This window comes from Ruditapes philippinarum, unplaced genomic scaffold, assembly GCF_026571515.1.
Source record: "Ruditapes philippinarum isolate M1 unplaced genomic scaffold, ASM2657151v2 ctg4697_1_1_1_1, whole genome shotgun sequence".
Taxonomy (NCBI): Eukaryota; Metazoa; Mollusca; class Bivalvia; order Venerida; family Veneridae; genus Ruditapes; species Ruditapes philippinarum.
Window position 1 is genome coordinate 123,452 of NW_026857280.1, and position 21,696 is coordinate 145,147.

A 21,696-nucleotide genomic window follows, 5' to 3' on the forward strand; every position below is an offset into this window, starting at 1 on the left:
GTCTGTTTATGAACGGTATTGGTAATTGTAAGCTACTGCCTACGCCCCCTCTCTATCACCAACATTTTTAACATTTAATGTTGGACATTCGAATAAGGAAACATCCGCAGATGTGTTCATAAGGCGGTTATCCTGGAACGTTAGGGTCATTAAATGAAAAGCGGCGTACGAGCTAAACGTAAAAACATTTTGCGGAACTAAATTAAACAGAATTTTAGAAGGGGAACATAGATTATGAAGTCTGGATATCAAAAATAGTATGAAGAATAACTTCTTAAAAACGAATAATAGCAATTTAATTACTAATTGGAGAACACATAACTAAATACAAAACAAAAAAGAAAAAAAAGAAAAAAAGAACCAAAAACAAACAAAAAACATTGCTATTTAGAGGATTTATTTCGAAAAGAAGAAACTTCCACAATAAGCATAAACAGCAACATAATACAGTATAACAGATCTAAGATGATAATAATGGGTTAGGGCTATAAACATAGACCAAGAGCATACTAAACGGAGATACCTTCGTCAAAATTGCCATCTAACTTTATAAGCAGTATTCTTTTAATAATTCAAAAGATTGAGTAATCAAATTTATATTGACCGATAAGAAAATTCATTTATTTTATACTCATCTGAGCTAAATATCTTTGATATAATATTTACAGATCAACATTGTAGAAAGATAAAGATAAAAAGTTGAAAGAATTACCAATGATGGTTGTATTTACAGAAACCATGAAATTCCAAACATATTATACATTTTACATGGAAGACAGTCCTGTTCTCAAAGTCAATATCGTGATGCAATTTTTTTCCGTTGATGTAAAATAGTGGTCATTTGATAAAAAACGTCCATGATTTAAAATAGAAATCAGTATTACCAGACTTAACTGGAATGATTGCATGATTTTACAGAGACACATTATATGAAATATATACAAAAATTATCGACGGGAAACATTATAAGGTGTTATTGGTTTTCCTGTTTTTTGACCGCATGTTTTTTTATTGCTCGTTCATGGTGCTATCTGTACAGAACAGAAGCTGACGGCCCTAAACAGTAATATACATTTATATTTTAATAATAAAACAACAAATGCAATAACAAAACCTATAAATACAAAAAAAGGGAAAAAATGTATATTATATCTAATGTCATTTCTGGAAAAAATATATGTATGATATTAAAATGCAATACTCAAGCGTTTAATGTAATTGTCAAAACGAGAAGGATAAAAAAAACACTGTTTTTGTGTAAAAGTCTTGCGACCAGCTTTGGAAATATATCCCTGGCACTTAGATTTGGTCAACACACTTATCAATCTGTAAAAAGAAAGGTTGCTCAGCTATAATTGTATGCATACGTTATTCGTCAAAATTCAAAATTAAAAAAAAAAACAAAAAAAACAAAAAAAAAAAAAAAAAAAAAAAAAAAAAAAAAAAAAAAAAAACAAGAACTACAATAAAGATTAAATGTGCATGTTACGAAGATGTAGTTAATACATTTAATTAAAAGTGTGTCAGAATATGTTTTCAATCATGATAAAGCATGGAATCTTAATTTGATTATTATTATTAATTTGATGAATACAAATTCTGAAAGTGATATAAATTGAAAGTAAGACTGTTATGAATGCATACATACACTTTGTACAGAAGCGGTGACTGGGGCCTTTTTTGACAGATTCCGGATCCACCGGCTTAAGTAAGGTAGTGCAACATTTTCTTCTACCCCAGAAAAAAAGTCAACAGAAATATTTCATATATTGAATTATAATTATTTTACTTCATACAAATTATTAATTAGCCGCAAAATATGTTTTGATGGAATATTCATCGTATGATATTGATATTACTTAATTAACTTTATGAGATTTGAGCACTTACAAGTCCTGTAAGGTATCGTTTAGAAATTGAAAAAAATAATAAGCTAAATGGAACCTGGCGCAACGTTAAAACATTGTGAAAGTACCTTTTTATAAAAAAATGCTAGTAGAAAAGCTTTCAAAATCGTAGGTAGGTTAGATATATAAATGGTTACCATTAATATTATTGATGTGGTAATAAAATGTGTAAATATTGTTTCACTAACCTGATTTACGTGATAATTTTCTTCCGTTTAGTGTCCTGCAAATGTATTTAAATTTTAATGGCTTACATTAGCTAATTAAATAATGTAATAAAATAAAATGCGATCCTACATTTTTCACTATTGAATTGGTAATATTTACGACAGACAATTTAGTTTGTTTGATTTCGTTTGTTTTTGTGTGTATTTAGGGCAAATTTAGTACATTTCCGGTCATATCTCTATCCCCGAAACCTTTGATAACTAACCGGTAGTAAGCACTTTCTCCTGAAGTAAAGGATTGTGTAATAATGTGAATAAATTTAAGGATTTGCATGCACAGAACTAATATGACAAGAATTACTCAAGGAAGAAAGGCGAAGTATCAGTCCATTCCTGAGAAATAATGGAGAGAGGCCCCAAAGAAGCCGAGTGTTAATTATTTCTCTGGAATGGACAGATACGAGTTTCTCTCACTTAAAATACACCACTACAGTTTCTTTACAGATAATGCTAAGTTGATCAACGTTTTGCGAATAATTAAAATTTATTGGGACCCCTTTATGTACTTTGTTTCTGAGCAGCTCACTAGTAAAACGCTGACAAAATGGAGAGTCTACACAATAGTAACTGTTGTTATCGCCATGGGCAGAATTGCTCAAGTGTTTTTCTTTTGTGTAAATGGCTTTGTCAAGAAAATATCGGTTAAAATATATATCACATTATAACAACAGGCATACATGTTTACAGTGGTACTGTGTGTAAAGACAATTTTGGATATCTTTGTACGTTGAAACTAATTCGAAAACCTATACCAAAATGTCACTGGATGCTTAATAAGGAAGTCTAACACGATCGGAAAAGTTTCTATATAGACAAAGAAGACCGGAAACGTGCGTTATTCTACAACAATGCACTCGCCGTTCTTATTTCTTCCTTCTGTAATTTCAATCCGACACATTAACGGCGCCATTTTGTTTGAAAAAATCTTATAAATAAAAACATTTTTTGTTGAATTTTGTACTGAAAACTATCTTAATTAAGAAAATAAATCCGAACAGCAATTTCTTTAATTGACGTTTAAAGTGTCGTTTACGTGACCTCACAATGTAGCACCAAACAGCGCGAGTAAAAACAGTCAAATCAAGAACGCTTTTCAATGCCACAAACCAGTTAAATTTCACATTTATTTCACTATAAATTACTTGAAAAATATACACACACAAAAATATTTTATCAACATTTACAAAATTCATTAATCTCAAAATGTTTCTTCGAACAGTATACTTAACGACAGTCCTTTTCAACCGACTAGAGCAGGCTTTAAAGAATGTTTCTATTGGAAACTCTGAGGCGGAAACAAATTTAACCACCGAACATAAAGTCCAACTATATATTTTTTTCTTGACGAGTTAGAGTGTTAGAATGATAAAAGATATTAATTCTTCGTGCATCAAAGAATACAGTGCACAGCTTTTCGATCAAATGCTTTGTAATTAATTAAAATAAATGATTGGATTTATATTTTTAGATTAATATTTTGCGATATGCATAAAATGATATACACGTGCATGCACTATCCTTTTCGCTAGTTGGCTAATAAGCAAGTGTTTTCATTGATATATCAATTTTAAAATTCTTGCTGAAAAATATCTTTTTCAGAACATGGGTGTTTTTCAGACTGGAATTAATCAGATAATGGTTGAAGTTCTTGAACATTTATGTATTTATTATTTTATCACATATGACTTGTGAATACAAGCATGTTATAGGTCTTACAAATAATGGAGACCTATTGTAATCAAAGTGTCAATTCCTAAAAAACAATTGACACTTGTTGAAAGGGATAATCCCTAGGTGTATTTTAACATTGGTTAAGTTGTATAAGAAAAAAATGTTTGTAAAAAGAAAATGTTTATGGGCGTAGTGCTCAAGAAGATGAACACACATATATTTAAACTAACGTTTAGTACCTTAGAATTGCCTTACCATTTTATATGATTTCTTTTCTTCAACACATAAACTATCAACAATACCACTGTCACTAAGAAAGTAACAACTCCCAAGACCACACCAACAATGATACGATCACTCTCTTCTGCAATAAACATCACGAAGTATTGAACAATAGAAACCATCTTTACAATTCTTCGAAATATGAAATGGAATATCCGCATCGTCAATCTCTGATCAAAACTAAAAAAAAACACTATGAACTCAAACATAACTGAATACAAAAAGAAACATAAAAATTAATATTTTGCAGTACGACAAGGTCAACATTGAATATAAACTTTTTGACAGATTTCTTAATTTATGTCATTCTACATGTAAAATACAAAATGAATTACAACATATTACATAAAAAATATTTAAAACAGTATTACCTTCGACGTTTTTCATGCTGTTTTTTGCCTCCCTAAAAATATAAAAAATGAAAAATAAAATAAATTATTTAGTTTATTTGTGTAAAACATATCCCTAAATTTACATTGTAAGGAAGGATACCTCAAGTCATTGTACTTAAAGCTAGATCTGTTATGAAATTGACACACTTTTACTTTAATTATTAAAATCTGTGCTCATACCGACAAATTGGCTTGTTGCTAACAACTTGACAAACTGTGTTATTATCACAAGGTCCTGCTAGAAGTTCACGTAGGTCACATGGACCAGCATTTGCTGGAAATACTGAAAAAATATGTGATATATATAGATAAATGATACATGAAGTTAAGCACAATTTAACTGAAGTGTGACATGTACGATCACAAGTTCAATACATGAATATAATACAGAATGTATATATTATATGTTTAGAGAATTTTTTGGAAGTGGATATTTGAATAAATAGAACAATAAGTTATGATAGACATTTCTTGTGTTAACTTTGGCATGATTGTAAATCAAACGTTTAAAGATTAGTTGAAGTAAAAAAAAATGTATGTTATTTGACAGATAAAGGATTTGATTGTAATAATAAAATAAAAAGTGGTTCTTCATGTTGTCATAAACATAAAAGTTTCCGTTTGTCAAATGTTAAATTATTAAATATTAAAAAAATAAAAAGAAACTACAAATCGGGATTATTGATGCAAACACTTTTAAGTGTTGAAAATTGAGTACCGCTCAAGCCGGTGCTAGGGGGCATGAGGGATGTTGCACCCATTAATCATCCCTCATGTACAGACTCAATCAAACCGAGTCTGCAATTTTCATGTAATTGTGTTGTGATTGTACTTCCGATGCTTCCGAGGGATCACTTTGTTTCCAGATTTTTGACATGTACCGGATTGATGGTCAAACGTTAGATGGATAGAATGAAGTAACTTCAGTATTTTGCTTAAATTGTGCTTAAATTGCAATTATTAAAGGAATAGCTAATGTTATAGAAACTACTTGGTTTCACAGGAACAGGTTTTCCATCAATAACCAGGCTTCCATCTTCGTCTAAATTGATAATCGTCTGAACAACTGTATCAGCTAACATAGTCTGATTTTCCTTGTCATCAATAATGACTGTGTAATCTACAATAATACTTCCGGCTCTGTAAATACAAATGCATTCATCTTATCAGAATACTTATTGTTATGATTGAAGTTTGTCAGCGCTTTAGACTACATTTGATAAAATGCTTGTTTTCAAATTGAGATTAATGCAGTTGTGTTTAAGGGTATGTCAAGTTATGACATGCACTAGTTATGTTTCATGCAATTCTCTTTCCTTCAACCAAAACTAAATCTATCGTTTTAACAAATAACCATCAACAAGAACATTCAGTGAGACAAAAGTTTAATTTGTATTAAATACGACAGCATCATATTATCAGATTTTATGAGTCGAAAGAAAAAAAAAGTTATTAATTTGTTGCGGCATGCCCGAGTGGTTACCGAGTCGGACAAGTAATCTAATGATCGCTAGCCGTATGGGTTGAAACCACGTCAGGGGCAAGACTTTGTTTCACTGAGCAAGAAACTTTTTACTCATTGTTCAGTACTGATTGTTTCCAGGAATGGATTCGAAAGTGTGTCTATAAGCTTATAGCTACCTACAAAATCGAACTAAAATAAATTATGTATAAACCAAAATATAGAATATGTACCAATTTTTATATATACAGTACATAAAAATAATAAAAACAATCTATGGATTACAACATTAGATGAAATAGTAGTTTTTAGCTTAAAATATGAAACATATTTCCTGCATCTACTGTACAAAAATGTTATGGTGTAATCTTTTTAGAATATAATCAGCGTCATACAAAAAGTCACAGGAAAAAGTTATAAATATACATGTATATAATCACCCCGAATTTAAGATTTATTAAATTATTTTTTTAATTCTTTTATTCTTTTCAATTTTTTAATTCATGTTCTTTTTTTATCTTTCTTATTGATTTATTTAAATATTTATTCATTGATAAAAATTCCCATATCAGAATATATTTTACTAACCTTATAGAGTGGACAGAAACGACAACTAAATCTTTTAATGTTGCTTCGAAGTAACTCTGCAACTACAACAAAATAAATTACCTTTAGCAATTGCATAGAAAAGTATTTAAATAAAACTGTAGATTTTGTCTGTGTTGCATTTCTTGTTTCTAAGATTTATTGACAAGTATATCAAAGTTTCATACTACTATTGTGATCATATCAAAAGGTTTAAAAGTACAAATACACAATACATATTTTTGGTATATTTTTCTACCCTCTAATATCTATTTCACTTAAAATCAAGCCAAATACATAATATTATGTTAATGAAACTTTTAAAAATACATTATAGACAGCGATGATATATAATTACTGCATTCATGATTTCTGTATACAAGGTATAGTTTCTTAAAGCTGTGTCACTTTCTATAGATAGACGTATAGTTGATGATACCAATGTACCAGAAACATCTGTAATGAAACGATACATGTAATTAAGTTAATGCTGTTTCAGCACGTTTTCATTTACTATTTTATTTTCAATTTTTAAGGTTCAATAGGAAGATTTATTTCGCGTCCATATATTGCATCATAAATTAAAATGCCTTGTTGCTTAAAAATATAATAAATCTATTCCATTACTGAAAAGAATAGTATTTTATTATCATTATTGACTATATTGATTTTCATAAATGAAATAATCTGCAATATGTTACAATATTAGCCATCATACCTTTACATGTTAAGCCGTCTTCATTCAGAAGTCTTTTCTGTTGGCAATTACAAATGAACGTTCCATCAAAATTGATGCATGTTTCTTCACATTGACCATTTTTCTCTTCACATTCGTTTATATCAAGGCAAGAAAGAGAACCCATGTCGAGTTGGTACCCTTCATTACACAAGCATTTGAAGGATCCATTTTGATTTTCGCATTTTTGGTTACAACCGCCATTGTTATCAAGACATTCATCGATGTCTACGCACGATGTTCTGTTTGCATGTAGGAAATATCCATCTCTGCATAGGCAACTGAACGAGCCGTTTGTGTTGATGCAAATTTGACCGCAACCACCGTTATAAATTAAGCATTCGTCGACATCGTCACATGTAATGTTATTGTCACGTAAACTATATCCGTCACTACATGAACAGGAAAATGAGCGATTAGTGTTGCTACATGTGTGATTACATCCATCGTTGTCATACAGGCATTTGTCAATATTGACACATGTTCTCCCATCTTCTTGCAAACTATATCCGCCGTTACAAGAACATATGAAGGAACCACCCAGGTTCCTACATGTTTGATCACAACCGCTGTTGTTGACAAGGCATTCGTTTATATCGACACATCTTCTCATATCTTCCTGTAAACTATATCCATCGTTACAAGAACATATTAATGAACCATTTAGGTTGATACATGTGTGATCACAACCCCCGTTGTCATTCAGGCATTCATCAATGTGGACACATGTTCTCCTATCGTCTTGCAAACTATATCCGCCTTTGCAAGAACATGTAAACGAACCATCTAGGTTGCTACATGTGTGATCACAACCACCACTTGCATTCAGGCATTCGTTAATATCGATGCATGTTCTCCTATCTTCTTGCAAACTATAACCGCCTTTGCAAGAACATGTAAACGAACCATCTAGGTTGCTACATGTGTGATCACAACCACCATTTACATTCAAGCATTCGTTAATATCGATGCATGTTCTCATATCTTCTTGCAAACTATAACCGCCTTTGCAAGAACATGTAAACGAACCATCTAGGTTGCTACATGTGTGATCACAACCACCACTTGCATTCAGGCATTCGTTAATATCGATGCATGTTCTCCTATCTTCATGTAAAGTATAACCGCCGTTGCAAGAGCATGTGAATGAACCATCTAGGTTGCTACATATGTGATCACAACCACCACTTGCATTCAGGCATTCATCAATATCGACACATGTCTTGTTGTCATCTTGTAAACTATATCCTTCATTACAGGTACAAATGAATGAGCCAATAATGTTGTTGCATATGCTATGGCAACCACCGTTGTTGTCCAGACATTCGTTAAAATCGACACATGTTGTCATATCTTCTTGTAAATTATATCCATCGTTACAAGAACAAGCGAATGAACCATTCAGGTTGCTACATGTGTGATCACAACCACCATTTGCATTCAAGCATTCGTTAATATCGATGCATGTTCTCATATCTTCTTGCAAACTATATCCGCCTTTGCAAGAACATGTAAACGAACCATCTAGGTTGCTACATATGTGATCACAACCACCACTTGCATTCAGGCATTCATCAATATCGACACATGTCTTGTTGTCATCTTGTAAACTATATCCTTCATTACAGGTACAAATGAATGAGCCGACAATGTTGTTGCATATGCTATGGCAACCACCGTTGTTATCCAGGCATTCGTTAAAATCGACACATGTTCTCATATCTTCTTGTAGTGTATATCCATCTGTACAAGAACAAGTGTATGAGCCTACTTGGTTTTTACATATTTGATCACAAACAAGAACGCTCTGTTCTGTACTGCACTCATCGATATCTGTGTGTTATGTGATAACAAATGAAAAGAATTGAATAATATCTTTGCTACGTATATTGTTATTGTTATAATTTCTATAATATATCGACATAAGTTTAATAATTTATAAAACCTTTTTTTTCATCTCACAAAGTCATTATTTATTTACCACACACATGACGTGTGTTTATCGCCCTTAAATAAGTTTTGTGTATCGATGCAAATGTAAGGTCACAATTTATACCTCTTTGAACCTTTATTTTCAGTTGTACCCGTTGAAAAAAGACAAACATTCATTATAATAGCTTCTGTTTTATTAACAAATACCTTACGTACAATTAAAAACATTTTAATGTGGCACAAGATTAAAAGGACATTTAAATTACCTGAACATGTTATTTCATCTTCATCAAGAGAGTATCCGTCAAAGCAGGAGCAAATGTATGACCCTATCGTGTTATTACACACGTGTGTACAGTTATGTCCACCATATTTACATTCATTAACATCTGTATGATATAATTGTAAAATGATACGTACAGAACACTAGAATAATTCTGTAAGTAACATAGGTTGTTCAAAGTAAAACGCTGTATTTAGCTTGAAAATTTTAGTAGGAACTTAAATTACAAACGCAATATATGTGTTGTCATACACGCTAGTCGATTACCATTGCAAACATGAATATTTGACATATTGTCTAAACATAACAATAGAGAATGAGAATATTTGAAATTACCACTATACAATTATTTCGTATTTAAGATTTATTATTTCTTAACATTATGTAGCGTATTTACCTTGCAGTACCACATTTATATAAGCATCAGAAGAGGTGATATTAGTCACTTCATTCCCAGCAATACAATTGTACTTGTCATAAGAATCATTTTCGGTAACTTTTGAAACGGTTAGCACATTTAAACGGTCTCCTGGGATAACTGTGTCATTCCTTAACCAAAATATATCAGGTTCCGGATCACCTGTAGCATTGCAGAAGAATGTAGCATCGCTGCCGTATAAGACAGTCTGATTGTAAAGCTGATTTTCAAACTTCGGAACCTCTGAACATAAAAAAAATGCAATTACACTCAAAGGTACCAAATATCTTTGTTGCCACAAGTTTGACAGCGTAATGCGACATACTCCATGCATTTGTCTATTTCTTTAGGCGAAAAGAAAACTCAATATTATCTTTATACCTCAATACACACCAAAACATTATGGATACAACAGGGACTTATAAAAACCTGGTCAGGAGTTAAAAAGAATATATAACTATACGAAATCAAGTAACATGCGGAGCAAGTCAGATTTTAACCGAAGTTGATAATCAAAATCAATTGGACCATGAGGGCGTTAGATAAAGATTGCCACCGTCAATGCATAAGTATTTAATATAATATATTCGGGTTTGTCAGTTTTGATCAAGACTACATTATTGACAAAATGTTTGTTGATGTCCGCTGAGAAATATTGCATTGCATTAGATATGTTTAACTGTATAAATATTTAAAAATGAATTGACCCCGGAAAGGGGCCAATCTTTGTTTCCAAGGGACACAATTTATACAACGTCTTTAGAGGATCATTAATGTGACGGTTCATGCCAATTTTTTGAGCTCTTGACATTGGCAATTTTGGAGGGTAGAATTTACCTTACACTATATAACTATTTGACAACTCCCTAATTGGGGTCGCCAATTCTGACCTCGTGGGCATTGTTTATATCGAGGTACACAATGTGATGCAACATGTTAAATATCTTAGCTCTGGGTATTGCAGTATATGAGGAAAAGATTTCTTAACCCTTTACCTCATATATACGCGAAACAACGCACTTTCGACCCCCCCCCTTTTTAGGCCTCAAAGAGTGAAAAAATGTCCTATTTGGACCCCAAACACATGTTTTCGTTTCAGAAATGTTGCTAAAAAATTGAGCACTTTTTCGGCGCCGCCCCCCATCCAAAAGATACATCAGGGGGTTGCAAGAAGGGGGATGTGCCCCCTTCTGTTAGGGGGTTTGAAGGGGGCGGATTCCGCCTCATCGCCAAGAAAATTTTGGACTTGTGAGAGGCTAAAAATGACCCCAGGTCGATCATAATGTAACGTGTAACCAACGCTGAAAAGCCTTTGACTCTATCTCAATCCCTTGAGAAGTTGCAGCACTTTGAAATAAATTTTGATGGAAGAAATCGAGGTAAAATAGTGATTTTTGATAATTTTGAGATGTCCCCTCGTTGCCATGGTAACAGGAAATTTAAGACTGAGCATGTAGTTACAATGGCAATGGTCCAGTCAACATTTGTGCCAAGTTCGATTAGTATTGAAGCATTTTTCATAGTTTTATAGCAGTTTGAACTTGTAACAGGAGGCTTTTCAGTGAAAACGGCCATTTTTCACAATATGCTCATGGGGGAGAGGGTTAACTAAAAAAATAAAGATGTTACAAAACAACAATTTTTCACCAAAATTAGGTGAAAGACCACATGTTAACATGGAAAAACTTAGTTTTTAGGTGATTCCAAAGTTTTTCATCATTTTTTGTTAACCCTTTACCTCATATATACGCGAAACAACGCACTTTCGACCCCCCCCCTTTTTTTTAGGCCTCAAAGAGTGAAAAAATGTCCTATTTGGGCCCCAAACACATGTTTTCGTTTCAGAAATGTTGCTAAAAAAATTGAGCACTTTTTTTCGGCGCCGCCCCCCATCCAAAAGATACATCAGGGGGTTGCCAGAAAGGGGATGTGCCCCCTTCTGTTAGGGGGTTTGAAGGGGGGGCGGATTCCGCCTCATCGCCAAGAAAATTTTGGACTTGTGAGAGGCTAAAAAATGACCCCAGGTCGATCATAATGTAACGTGTAACCAACGCTGAAAAGCCTTTGACTCTATCTCAATCCCTTTGAGAAGTTTGCAGCACTTTGAAATAAATTTTTTGATGAAGAAATCGAGGTAAAAATAGTGATTTTTTTTGGCAATTTTGAGAATGTCCCCTCGTTGCCATGGTAACAGGAAATTTAAGACTGAGCATGTATTACCAATGGGCAATGGTCCAGTCAACATTTTGTGCCAAGTTTATTTAGTATTGAAGCATTTTTCATTGCTTTTTCATAGCAGTTTGAACCTTGTAACAGGCTTTGTCAGTTTGAAAAACGGCCATTTTTCACAATTATGCTCATGGGGGAAAGGGTTAAGTATATTTGAAGCCCTTGTGACCTACAAGCATTTGACTGAACATATCTATATAAGTATTTGTTTCACATTCATTTTGCAATTTTGCTTTTTGTGAAACTACAACTTCTATACCCCTTTTTCAATTCACAATCTATGTGAACCATGGTCATTTTGATACATAATTGTTTATACCCTCCTTTTCCAAGTCTCACACGAAATTATCACGTTGTTGATTTTGTGTATCGATATGAAATGGCTTCACAATAACGGCCACTTGCTGTATTCTGACTCGAGATCAACTATCGCCAGGAAATATTGGATATTTCCTTTGTGGAAGCTATCCTTAGATTCAAAATAAGAATGAATATTTTTGTATTGTGCCTACAAAAGTTTTCCTCATTATAGACAACACTATTTCTAAAATATTATGTTATGAATTCATACTGAGAGTTAGGTAAATTTATTCATAAAAATAGCTTACATGTTTTGTAAATAAGCTTTTACATAACAATATTTCTATACACTTAATAAAGCAACTAAATTCAATCACAAAAAATACGTGAGCATGCGTTTCTTAGTTTTGTTCAATAAAACACCTGATTATGTTAGACAAATATTTTTATTATTATTGTTGAATAACAAATAAGAAGTCAAATTCTTTAACACACTTGATCTTTACTTCATCAAAATTCAGGAACAAATAAATTAATACTTAAAACGGTACAATATGATATTATAGAATTTAATACCAGTAGGTACATGTTAAAACACAGACATGGTGATATGATCGTTAAAGAGTTTACCAAAGAAAGACAGTAGTATGCAAAATTGCCATGATGTTTATGTTTTATATGATTCAATGATATACTGATATCGTAAATTTTGATGTAAAATATCTGTAGATACGAATCCTGTCGAGAAACTTCTTTCAATTGTTTGTGTGTCATTCCATTGCTATAAAAATTATGAATTTCATTACTAATAACTAAATTCTTTACATCCAGCACTAGATGAACTATTAAACATTTTATGTAATAATACATTTCTAATGTTGATATACTGTTATTTATACTCATACGGTCTAACCCTAAAATGTATCATAAAGAATAACCAGAACCATTAAAACATCATTTTATTTAATTATTAAACAAACAACTATGTAAACTATATAAGGTCATTTTACAATGTTCAAGATGCTTTAAAATCTCTCGATATTAAAATAATATTGTATGGTCCAAAATAAACACACACTCTTGCCTGCACCATTAAAATCTCTGTTAAAAATGTTGTTTTGTTCCAGCAAAGGTCAGAATAACTTTTAGTAAATAAATTTCTATACTTTTTGAACGGTGCAATTATCTAATCACAAAAAACATTGAAAATTAAATTAATTCTAAACTTTCTTAGTAAATCTAATCCAATACATTTATGATCTATAGAATTAACATAAAGATTTCCTAAAGATATCCTTTGAAAAAAATGCTCGAGATATTTAGACATATAAAGAAACACAAAAAACAGATATTGTCTAGAATCGTCTTCAATTAATGAGACCGTGTCAATATAGGTTTCACAGAGTCATAAATATAAACTTATAAATAGAGTCACAATGATTAAGAATTAACATTCCAGCAATCACCAAAACACAAGTTAATAACTAGGACATTTATTAGTTCTGATATTAGAATGATACACAACGATACCTATACAAGACTTGAGATCCGAGGTCAGGCTAAAGCCAGCTCTGCATGAACAATGGTAAGAGCCATAAGTATTAGCACAATTGTGCTGGCACCCATGTGTGTTCCTGCTACATTCGTCAATATCTTTAAAAAAATTAGATCATGATAAAAACAAACCAGCAAAAACACTTCTACAAAATTTCAAAAATAGTTATTGATTTTTTGTACAATAAGTAGGATCACACATTTACTCAATTTTGTTAATGTCATTTATTAAAAAAGACTTTTAGTTATATCTGAATACATTTCATTTTTATCACATTCTAGTTTCCAAAAATTGTACCAAGAATTTCAAATACAAGAACAACATTAAAGGGCTTCATCTTGCATCTTACTATAGTTAAAATTGCTTTGCCAGAAATGCACGGAAGTCAGAAAGTGTGATTCATTTTCAGGCAAGTGAAATTCAGCATTATTTAAGTCTTACATATTTGCATTAACGTTATTACGATACAAAATTTCTTGTGTTTAATGAAGTGATACAGAGAGTATAATTTATTTGGCAAATTATGTACAGATATATTTATCAAGCTCCTTACCAAAATAATCTTCATTGTACGCAATCTGAAAATAATTGTAATTACCAGTACACCTGGGCGAGTTGAAGCCACGTGGACATCTACACATGTCTGGAGATTGGCATGTACCACCGTTAGGACACGAATATGAACCAAAACACAAAGCTGTACAAATGATAAAGTATAATTATATCATTTAAATGATAACGTTGAACTTAAAAATTCAATTTCTATGACTCACAAATATTATTAATATTATTAAACATATTTTATTTTAGAAAATTAAAAAAAATCCTCACAAAATATACTGTAATTAATTTTGCTAATGGTACTGAATAGTAAATATGATATTGTGTGGCGGCGTGGCCAATTGGTTAATTCGTCGGTTGCTGACAACGTTGGTTCAAGCCCCGTCAGGGGCAAGACGTTGATTAAATGAGCAAGAATACATTTTAACTGAAAAAAGAAATAAGTATAAACTAATTGAAATTTGCTGAAATGGTAGGATATGCTGATCTTTTGTTATTGTAAATAATTTCTGCCAACGAAGAATAGTTCGTAAAAATAGAAATTACAAAAGTCATTAAATATAGCTTCAAAAGGTAGAGTGGATAAGTAATAGGCAGACTTACGTCTGTTACAGCTTATTCCAGTATAGCCAAAACAACATTTCTTTTTGTAGCATGTTTTTGTACAATGCGTGTAGACGGTTCTGAATGGAATAAAGTAATGCAAATAATTGTTTGTCAAACGTGATAGTGCATACGAGGGGTGTTCCAAAATAAATGTTACTCGGGTTCTATCTCTTGGGGGAAATCATGCTATATGAACTCAAATCCAATACATGTCGATAGCGTGATACCTGGAGAGTAGTATTGGTCAATATCTCGCATACAATTACACTAACCTTGGTACTGTGTACATTGTTTTGCAGCGTAATCGTTACACTCATACAAATATGGCTGGAAAGAGGACTGAAAACGTGATTGAAGTTAGGGTCTTTATCAAAAGTAGGTCTCTGCTTGGTTTTTAGCCAAAGAATTTTCATCGCGAGACGTGTGTTCTTTATGGGAAGGGTCAAGGGTCGTATATGACTGTTTGTAGGTGGGTTGGTCGATTTAAGTCGAGACACCAGCAGCTGAAAGATGCTGCTCACACAGGCCGCCCTGCAACAGCATCGACAAATCATAACATTGATATCATTGACAAATCCTGAAGAAAGACGCAAGGTACACTGTCAAGCAGTTGGCTAGAATGACAAACTAGCCTTTAGTACGTGTTCATTGCATTTTGAAGAAACATCTTGGGCTAAGTAAGATTAATGCTAGGTAGATATCACATTCACTAACTGGCGACCAAAAGAGGTCCTGAGTTGAAAAGGCCAAACTTTTGTTGAAACAAATAACCAAAAATACAGCAAAAAGGCTTTCGGCAACTTGGTCACAGGTGACGAAACATGGGTGTATTTTTTCGAACCCAAACGAAAATGCTCTAATCAAATCTGGGCGACCAAAAACGCAAGGCGCCCAAGCATTGCTAAAAGAAATTAAAAGGTTTTGTATGTAATATTTCTTTGATAACAAGGGCCCAGTCGTGCAAATTCTTGTGCCGAATGATAAAACTGTCGCAGGCACGTACTACAGAGACATTGTACTTTGCAAACTTAAGTAACGCTGTAAACGCCGCCGCCCACAAACAGGTTTGAAGTACCTCAGATCTGGCATGACAATGCGCCAGCTCACAAGGCACGAATTGTTACGGATTTTTTGATGGCGGAAGAGGTCACTGTCCTCCACAACCCCGCATTTTCACCAGACCTAGCTCCCTGTAAATATTTCTTGTTCCCCAACCTAAAATTTCACCGGTCTGGATAAAAGTACAAATCTAGAAATGCTGTGGGCTTTGCCATTTACCAGTATCTTATGAGTATACCCATTGAAATGTACGAAAACTGTTTCAAAAAGTGGATTGATCGACTGAAAACGTTCATTAGGGTAGAGGGGGAGGGGCAGTGCAAGATACAATGCTTTTTAACGAATTATATCAAAGAGAAAACACAAAAGTAACATAAATTTTGGAACACCTTTCGTATGAAATAATAGTGAATCACTTAATCACTCAATCATGCTTTCATGCCATGTTAATGCAAAATAATCCTCAATGACTAAATATAAGATTTCTATTATCTTGATTATTTCGTCATAGGCATATATTTCATAAACCTTTCTAAATTTATTACACAAATAGTTTGAATTAGACAGATGACTGAGGATAGCAGAAATAACAGCAAGGAAGCGTGTTTTGTATAAATTTTGCAAGGTGATTAGCAATCTGCATGGCAGGTTTGCTGATATAGATGGCAAAGGGGGTATGTATATATATACATCTAAGATCCCAGGTGCCCGGAAACCGGACCACGGGAAGTTTCCACATCGCAAAGTGATTTCAGAATTAAAAAAGTTCGTAGTTTATTAAGGAAATATGTATTGATAACGTAATAGTTCACGTTCTGTTTCCGATGCAAAAATGTCAACTTATGCACTACTTAAAATGATATTTGAATTTTGACAACTATTTTATTTTGTTGTAGAGAAATGTTGAAATATCACATTTTAGTTTTTTGTTATCTAATAAATTTTAAAAGTATAATAGAGATAAACGCTTCAATCTGAATAGTCTTGAAAGTTACCGAGATGCTGGACATCTGCCCCAGTTGAACCATCCGCATGCTTTTGTGTACGTCTGTATATTAGAACATGTTGCTTGACATGAATACGTGGTATTACAATACCCAGCATATATACCCCTGAAAAACCGAAAGTGCAAATATGTCTGTTTCATAACTGATTTATCAATCGCCAATATAGTCAATTGTGCAGACACGTCTAACATTGTACACCGATTTAGACATAACATGTATATGATGAAATATATCGTGCAGATATCTAAACATAAATGCAATTTATTACATTTTCGGTGGATTATAGAAATATATCAGTGATTTATAAACTGGTAATTTCACTGTTTGAAACAGAGAAATTATCAATTTGATAATTTCACTGTTTTGAATTTAAGCCCGTTACGTTGTCTCAGTGAAATACCAGCGTACACAGTACTGGAAACCAGCTTAATGACATGACGTCGTAAATGACGACACGTTGTATTAGAATATGGCGCGCTTTTCATTAAGTACTAGGATAAAATGTCTTTTTAAACGTTTCTTAGCATGTAATAAAAAGAAAATTTGTTTAGTTTAGTGTAAGATCGAAATATATTTCACCTCGTGAACACCAAAAGTTCATATTTCACTCGTGGCTGCGCCACTCGTGAAATATACCTTTTGGTGCTCACTCGGTGAAATATATTCCGATCTTACACTGAACTTAACAAATATCCTCTATATGTATATTTACGAATGTCAATAGAAATCAATTATCATAAATATAAAAAAAATACATTGCATATTTTCAAAAATAAGGACAATTCAATCTTTAACATAAAATAAAAAAGATAACCAATTGGTCCTTTTACAACGTCATTTTTCTTGCTGTTTTGAGCGTTCGTATGCGTTTATTATGTAATTTGTAAAGGAAGTTACTGTTCTGTTTATCACTGATTCATTGAAGCGATTCCCTAAAGTAGTGGTCATAGTTTTCTTTTATAGTAAAGAAAGAATGTGTGATAGCGTAGATTCATACATGTCAGACATAAACAAATTATAATTTTTCATTACCAAATCATGACAAACATCTGGTGTAGGAAAACATAGAATGACCCGTCAGATAATGTGGATTAGAACACTGATAGTGGTTTTACCAGCATAATATTATCTTATTCCGAACAGGAAAATGTCCCTGTTGTACAAAATGTATTGATCATATCATACCATACGGAATTGGCATGATATGGGGAAATGATCAGTGATATCTTATCAAACGTATTAAAAATTTAAGAAAAATGAACCCAGACGGGACACAGATATGAATCAGCTTGTCATTTCCTTATGTTGTTTTCTTGATAGTTGAATACATATATAGTTTTAAATATTAGCACATTTCACCATCAATCTTTGATGCTTCAATTCCCATTAATATTATTGCAAAAATTGAATCTCCATAATATAGTTTGAGAAGTTATTTTTGCATATAAAATAAGATTTTGTTGTTACAATAATAATTTTAATTATGTATCACATGATCAATGCTGGTAGCATTTTTTTTCGAAATCAAATACAAGCATAAAAGTAAAACAAACTGGCTTTTTTCACAGAATCAAGGTTTGCACATTTTTTCCATCCACTCAAACCAGTGTCCAGGTATAGCTTTTATGATAATACTTAATTCATAAACATCTTCAAGCATTGTAAAAGTTGCAAAAAGGTATCTGAATTCCTTAACCTATCTAGAATGACTTAGCTAGTTTGAATAAGATTAAATATATACAGAATTTTGCTTTGAAAGGGATTTAAAAAGATAAGAGAGTATGTAACTCCTGGACTACAGGCTTTCTACCAGGAAAAAAAAACAACACGTGATTCTATTTTAAAATTTAAGTGTTTGACATCCCCAAGACAAGAAAGACAACTCAAAACATAATATGACTTTAAAAAGATGCAAAAACTGCTGATAAAATAGTTATTACTACTATTCATACTATTTTTATAATTATTATGCATTAATTCCTTGGTGAACCATTAACATTGCCATTATGGTAATCTTCTCCGTAAATGTATAATTTGCATTTGAATTAAACTAAACTTAAATAAAGTTATTTCTAAAATTGAAAGGTTTATTATGTTTGATTGAATCGTTTAATTGGACATAATGACAGGTGTAAGATCTATCATGCTCCTTTAGCACCATCTCCAGCGATATACAATAACAACAACAACAATCTTTGTAAGACACTTTGCTAATTCGTTTGAAAGGAATATAACAATCAGTGGCCCCTATGTAATTCTCATGTGATGTAAAATTAAACAGTTCTTTCACAACAAATTTTATTTCTGTAATAAAATTTGGTTAATGCAGTGGGTTTTGTTTGAAGTTTTCAAAAAGCATTCCCGTTCAAAACATAAATAAATTCTTCCTAAAAGATAACGATTCATTTTCTGAATAAACAAATACTTACAAACAACAATTATTTCAAAAGATCATATTCAATGTTCAAAAAGAAATCAGTCTGTACTTTACGTAAAAATGACATAGATGTAACCTCATCAAGAGCTAAATGTTTACTGAAAATTAAGATAAGAACTCAAATAAAATAATATAAAAATTCATCTAAAATTAAGCAACAAATTAAATGATAATAAATAAATATTAAAAAAAGATATTTATTTACAACCGAATAAAATAACTACCTTACAAGGAAGGCGATTAAAGCTATCCTTATTGCACCGCTCATGATCGCACAAATGACACTAAATAAAACATGCATGTACTTTTATAATTATGTAACAGTCACGATTGGATGATATTCCGAACCCGCCCAAAAGAATTGGCCATTATATTTACCATATCACAATGAAAATACATGAATACGTAAAGTACGTGTATAACTAAGTATAAAATGCTATTATGCTCGATTAGGTTTATTATTTATACATGTATAAACATATGTATCGAGAAGTCGACGAGACAAAAACAATAAATAAATAAAAATAAGTAAATAAATATTAAATAAATGAATAAATAAATAAGTAAAAAATAAATAAATAAATTAATAAATAAAACTTTTGTCGAGATTTGCAGAACAGACATAGCTAATCGCATTTGATACTTCCATACTTTATAATTCCAACATACTATTTATACTCCTTCACCGTTAGTTAAAAAAATAGAATTGTGTTATACCAATGTCAACATTTCTTGTATGTTGTTTTTCAGGTTTGTTTAATGAATTCCATGATATATAACGCGCATACTAGAATTTCTTTCAAATCACTAAATCAATTCTCCAAACAAATTTAATAATCAATTTTTAAAAAAGGCCTGGCGTCCATATGAAATGTTAGTTACTCTTTTATTAATCACGACCAACCCAATTTCACAAACATTCTTTAAAATATTATATTTCATTACATTATTATTTGTTTTAATTGGTGTAAATCTTGTACAAAAATGAAATGTCATATTTTCAACATTGCCAAGGTGAACACATGCTCTTTGTTATTTAAGAAGATACTTGATATATAAAAGATATTCAAATGTAAAGTCCAAGAAAGTAAGATAATGTATTTCAATTCATTTATATTAACTTTAAGAAAAGTTTTTTTTGTGGTTCTATGTATCTTGTTATTTTTTTTCTCATTCTACTCTGGGCGTTTTCCTGCTTAATTGTCCGCTCCTTTATTTCAATCTTCCTCATTCAGAAAGGATGCGGCTGCGACTGACAAATAATTACTTCCTGATATCATTGAGAAATTAACAAGATATGTTTATGTTATAGAAAGTATCTTCCTAAATGAATGTTTTGTAATACGTTGACCGAATTTCTTTAATTTTCTCATGGGAATAAATATTGTTTTGACTTTTATAAGCTCTTCTGTACACCCTTCCTTAGTAGCACATTTATTAGAGACTAATATCAAGTTATGTATACTTAAACCAATGATAAGATAACAAAAATCAATGAGATGATTAATTTCTCGGATTGTCTTGATTTATTAAAAGCGAACATGTTAGTTCAGTTTTGCTTGTAACCTTACGTTACTTCGCAATGCAAGCAAAGGCTAGTGTTTTCTATAATGATATTTACGAAATACACTCCCTACCTTGAAGTTTCCTATGTGTAATAGCAAAAAAAAAGATTAATATAATAATAATAACAATAATAATAATAATAATAATAATAATAATAATGATAATGATGATAATGATGATGATGATGATGATGATGATAATGATGGTGATAATATCTAAAATATATTCTTCCTCATTTGTTCAAATAGTTGAGCACGTTTCATTACACAGTAAACCATATTTTGAATAACGGACGGTACTTCGAATCATCGACACATTCCCCCATGCGTTATTTCCTCACTTGAATTTAGACGATGCAAAAAGATCTAGTATAGTCATCGGAGTACTAGAGGAAAAAAATGCAAAAGACAAAAATATTTTTATGTCCATCAAACATGAAATGTCGCTGATATGTGCGATGGTAAAAGTTGCACAAGAAAGT

General features: G+C 31.8%; 1 protein-coding gene across 1 annotated transcript; it reads right to left on the reverse strand.

Annotated features, from left to right (window-relative positions):
* Positions 1–398: 398 nt before the first annotated feature.
* Positions 399–21,237, reverse strand: LOC132749266 (fibrillin-1-like). Its single transcript, XM_060738988.1, has 17 exons — positions 19,874–21,237; positions 17,201–17,317; positions 15,144–15,223; positions 14,578–14,676; positions 13,955–14,077; positions 9,875–10,138; positions 9,461–9,583; positions 7,245–9,095; positions 6,885–6,982; positions 6,530–6,591; positions 5,471–5,619; positions 4,660–4,762; positions 4,459–4,490; positions 4,061–4,169; positions 2,096–2,130; positions 1,649–1,731; positions 399–1,326 (listed from the first exon to the last, which is right to left on the reverse strand). Exons 1-17 carry the CDS (start codon positions 19,948–19,950, stop codon positions 1,300–1,302), a joined length of 3,432 nt encoding a protein of 1,143 aa, XP_060594971.1. The 5' UTR covers positions 19,951–21,237; the 3' UTR covers positions 399–1,299.
* Positions 21,238–21,696: the final 459 nt, after the last annotated feature.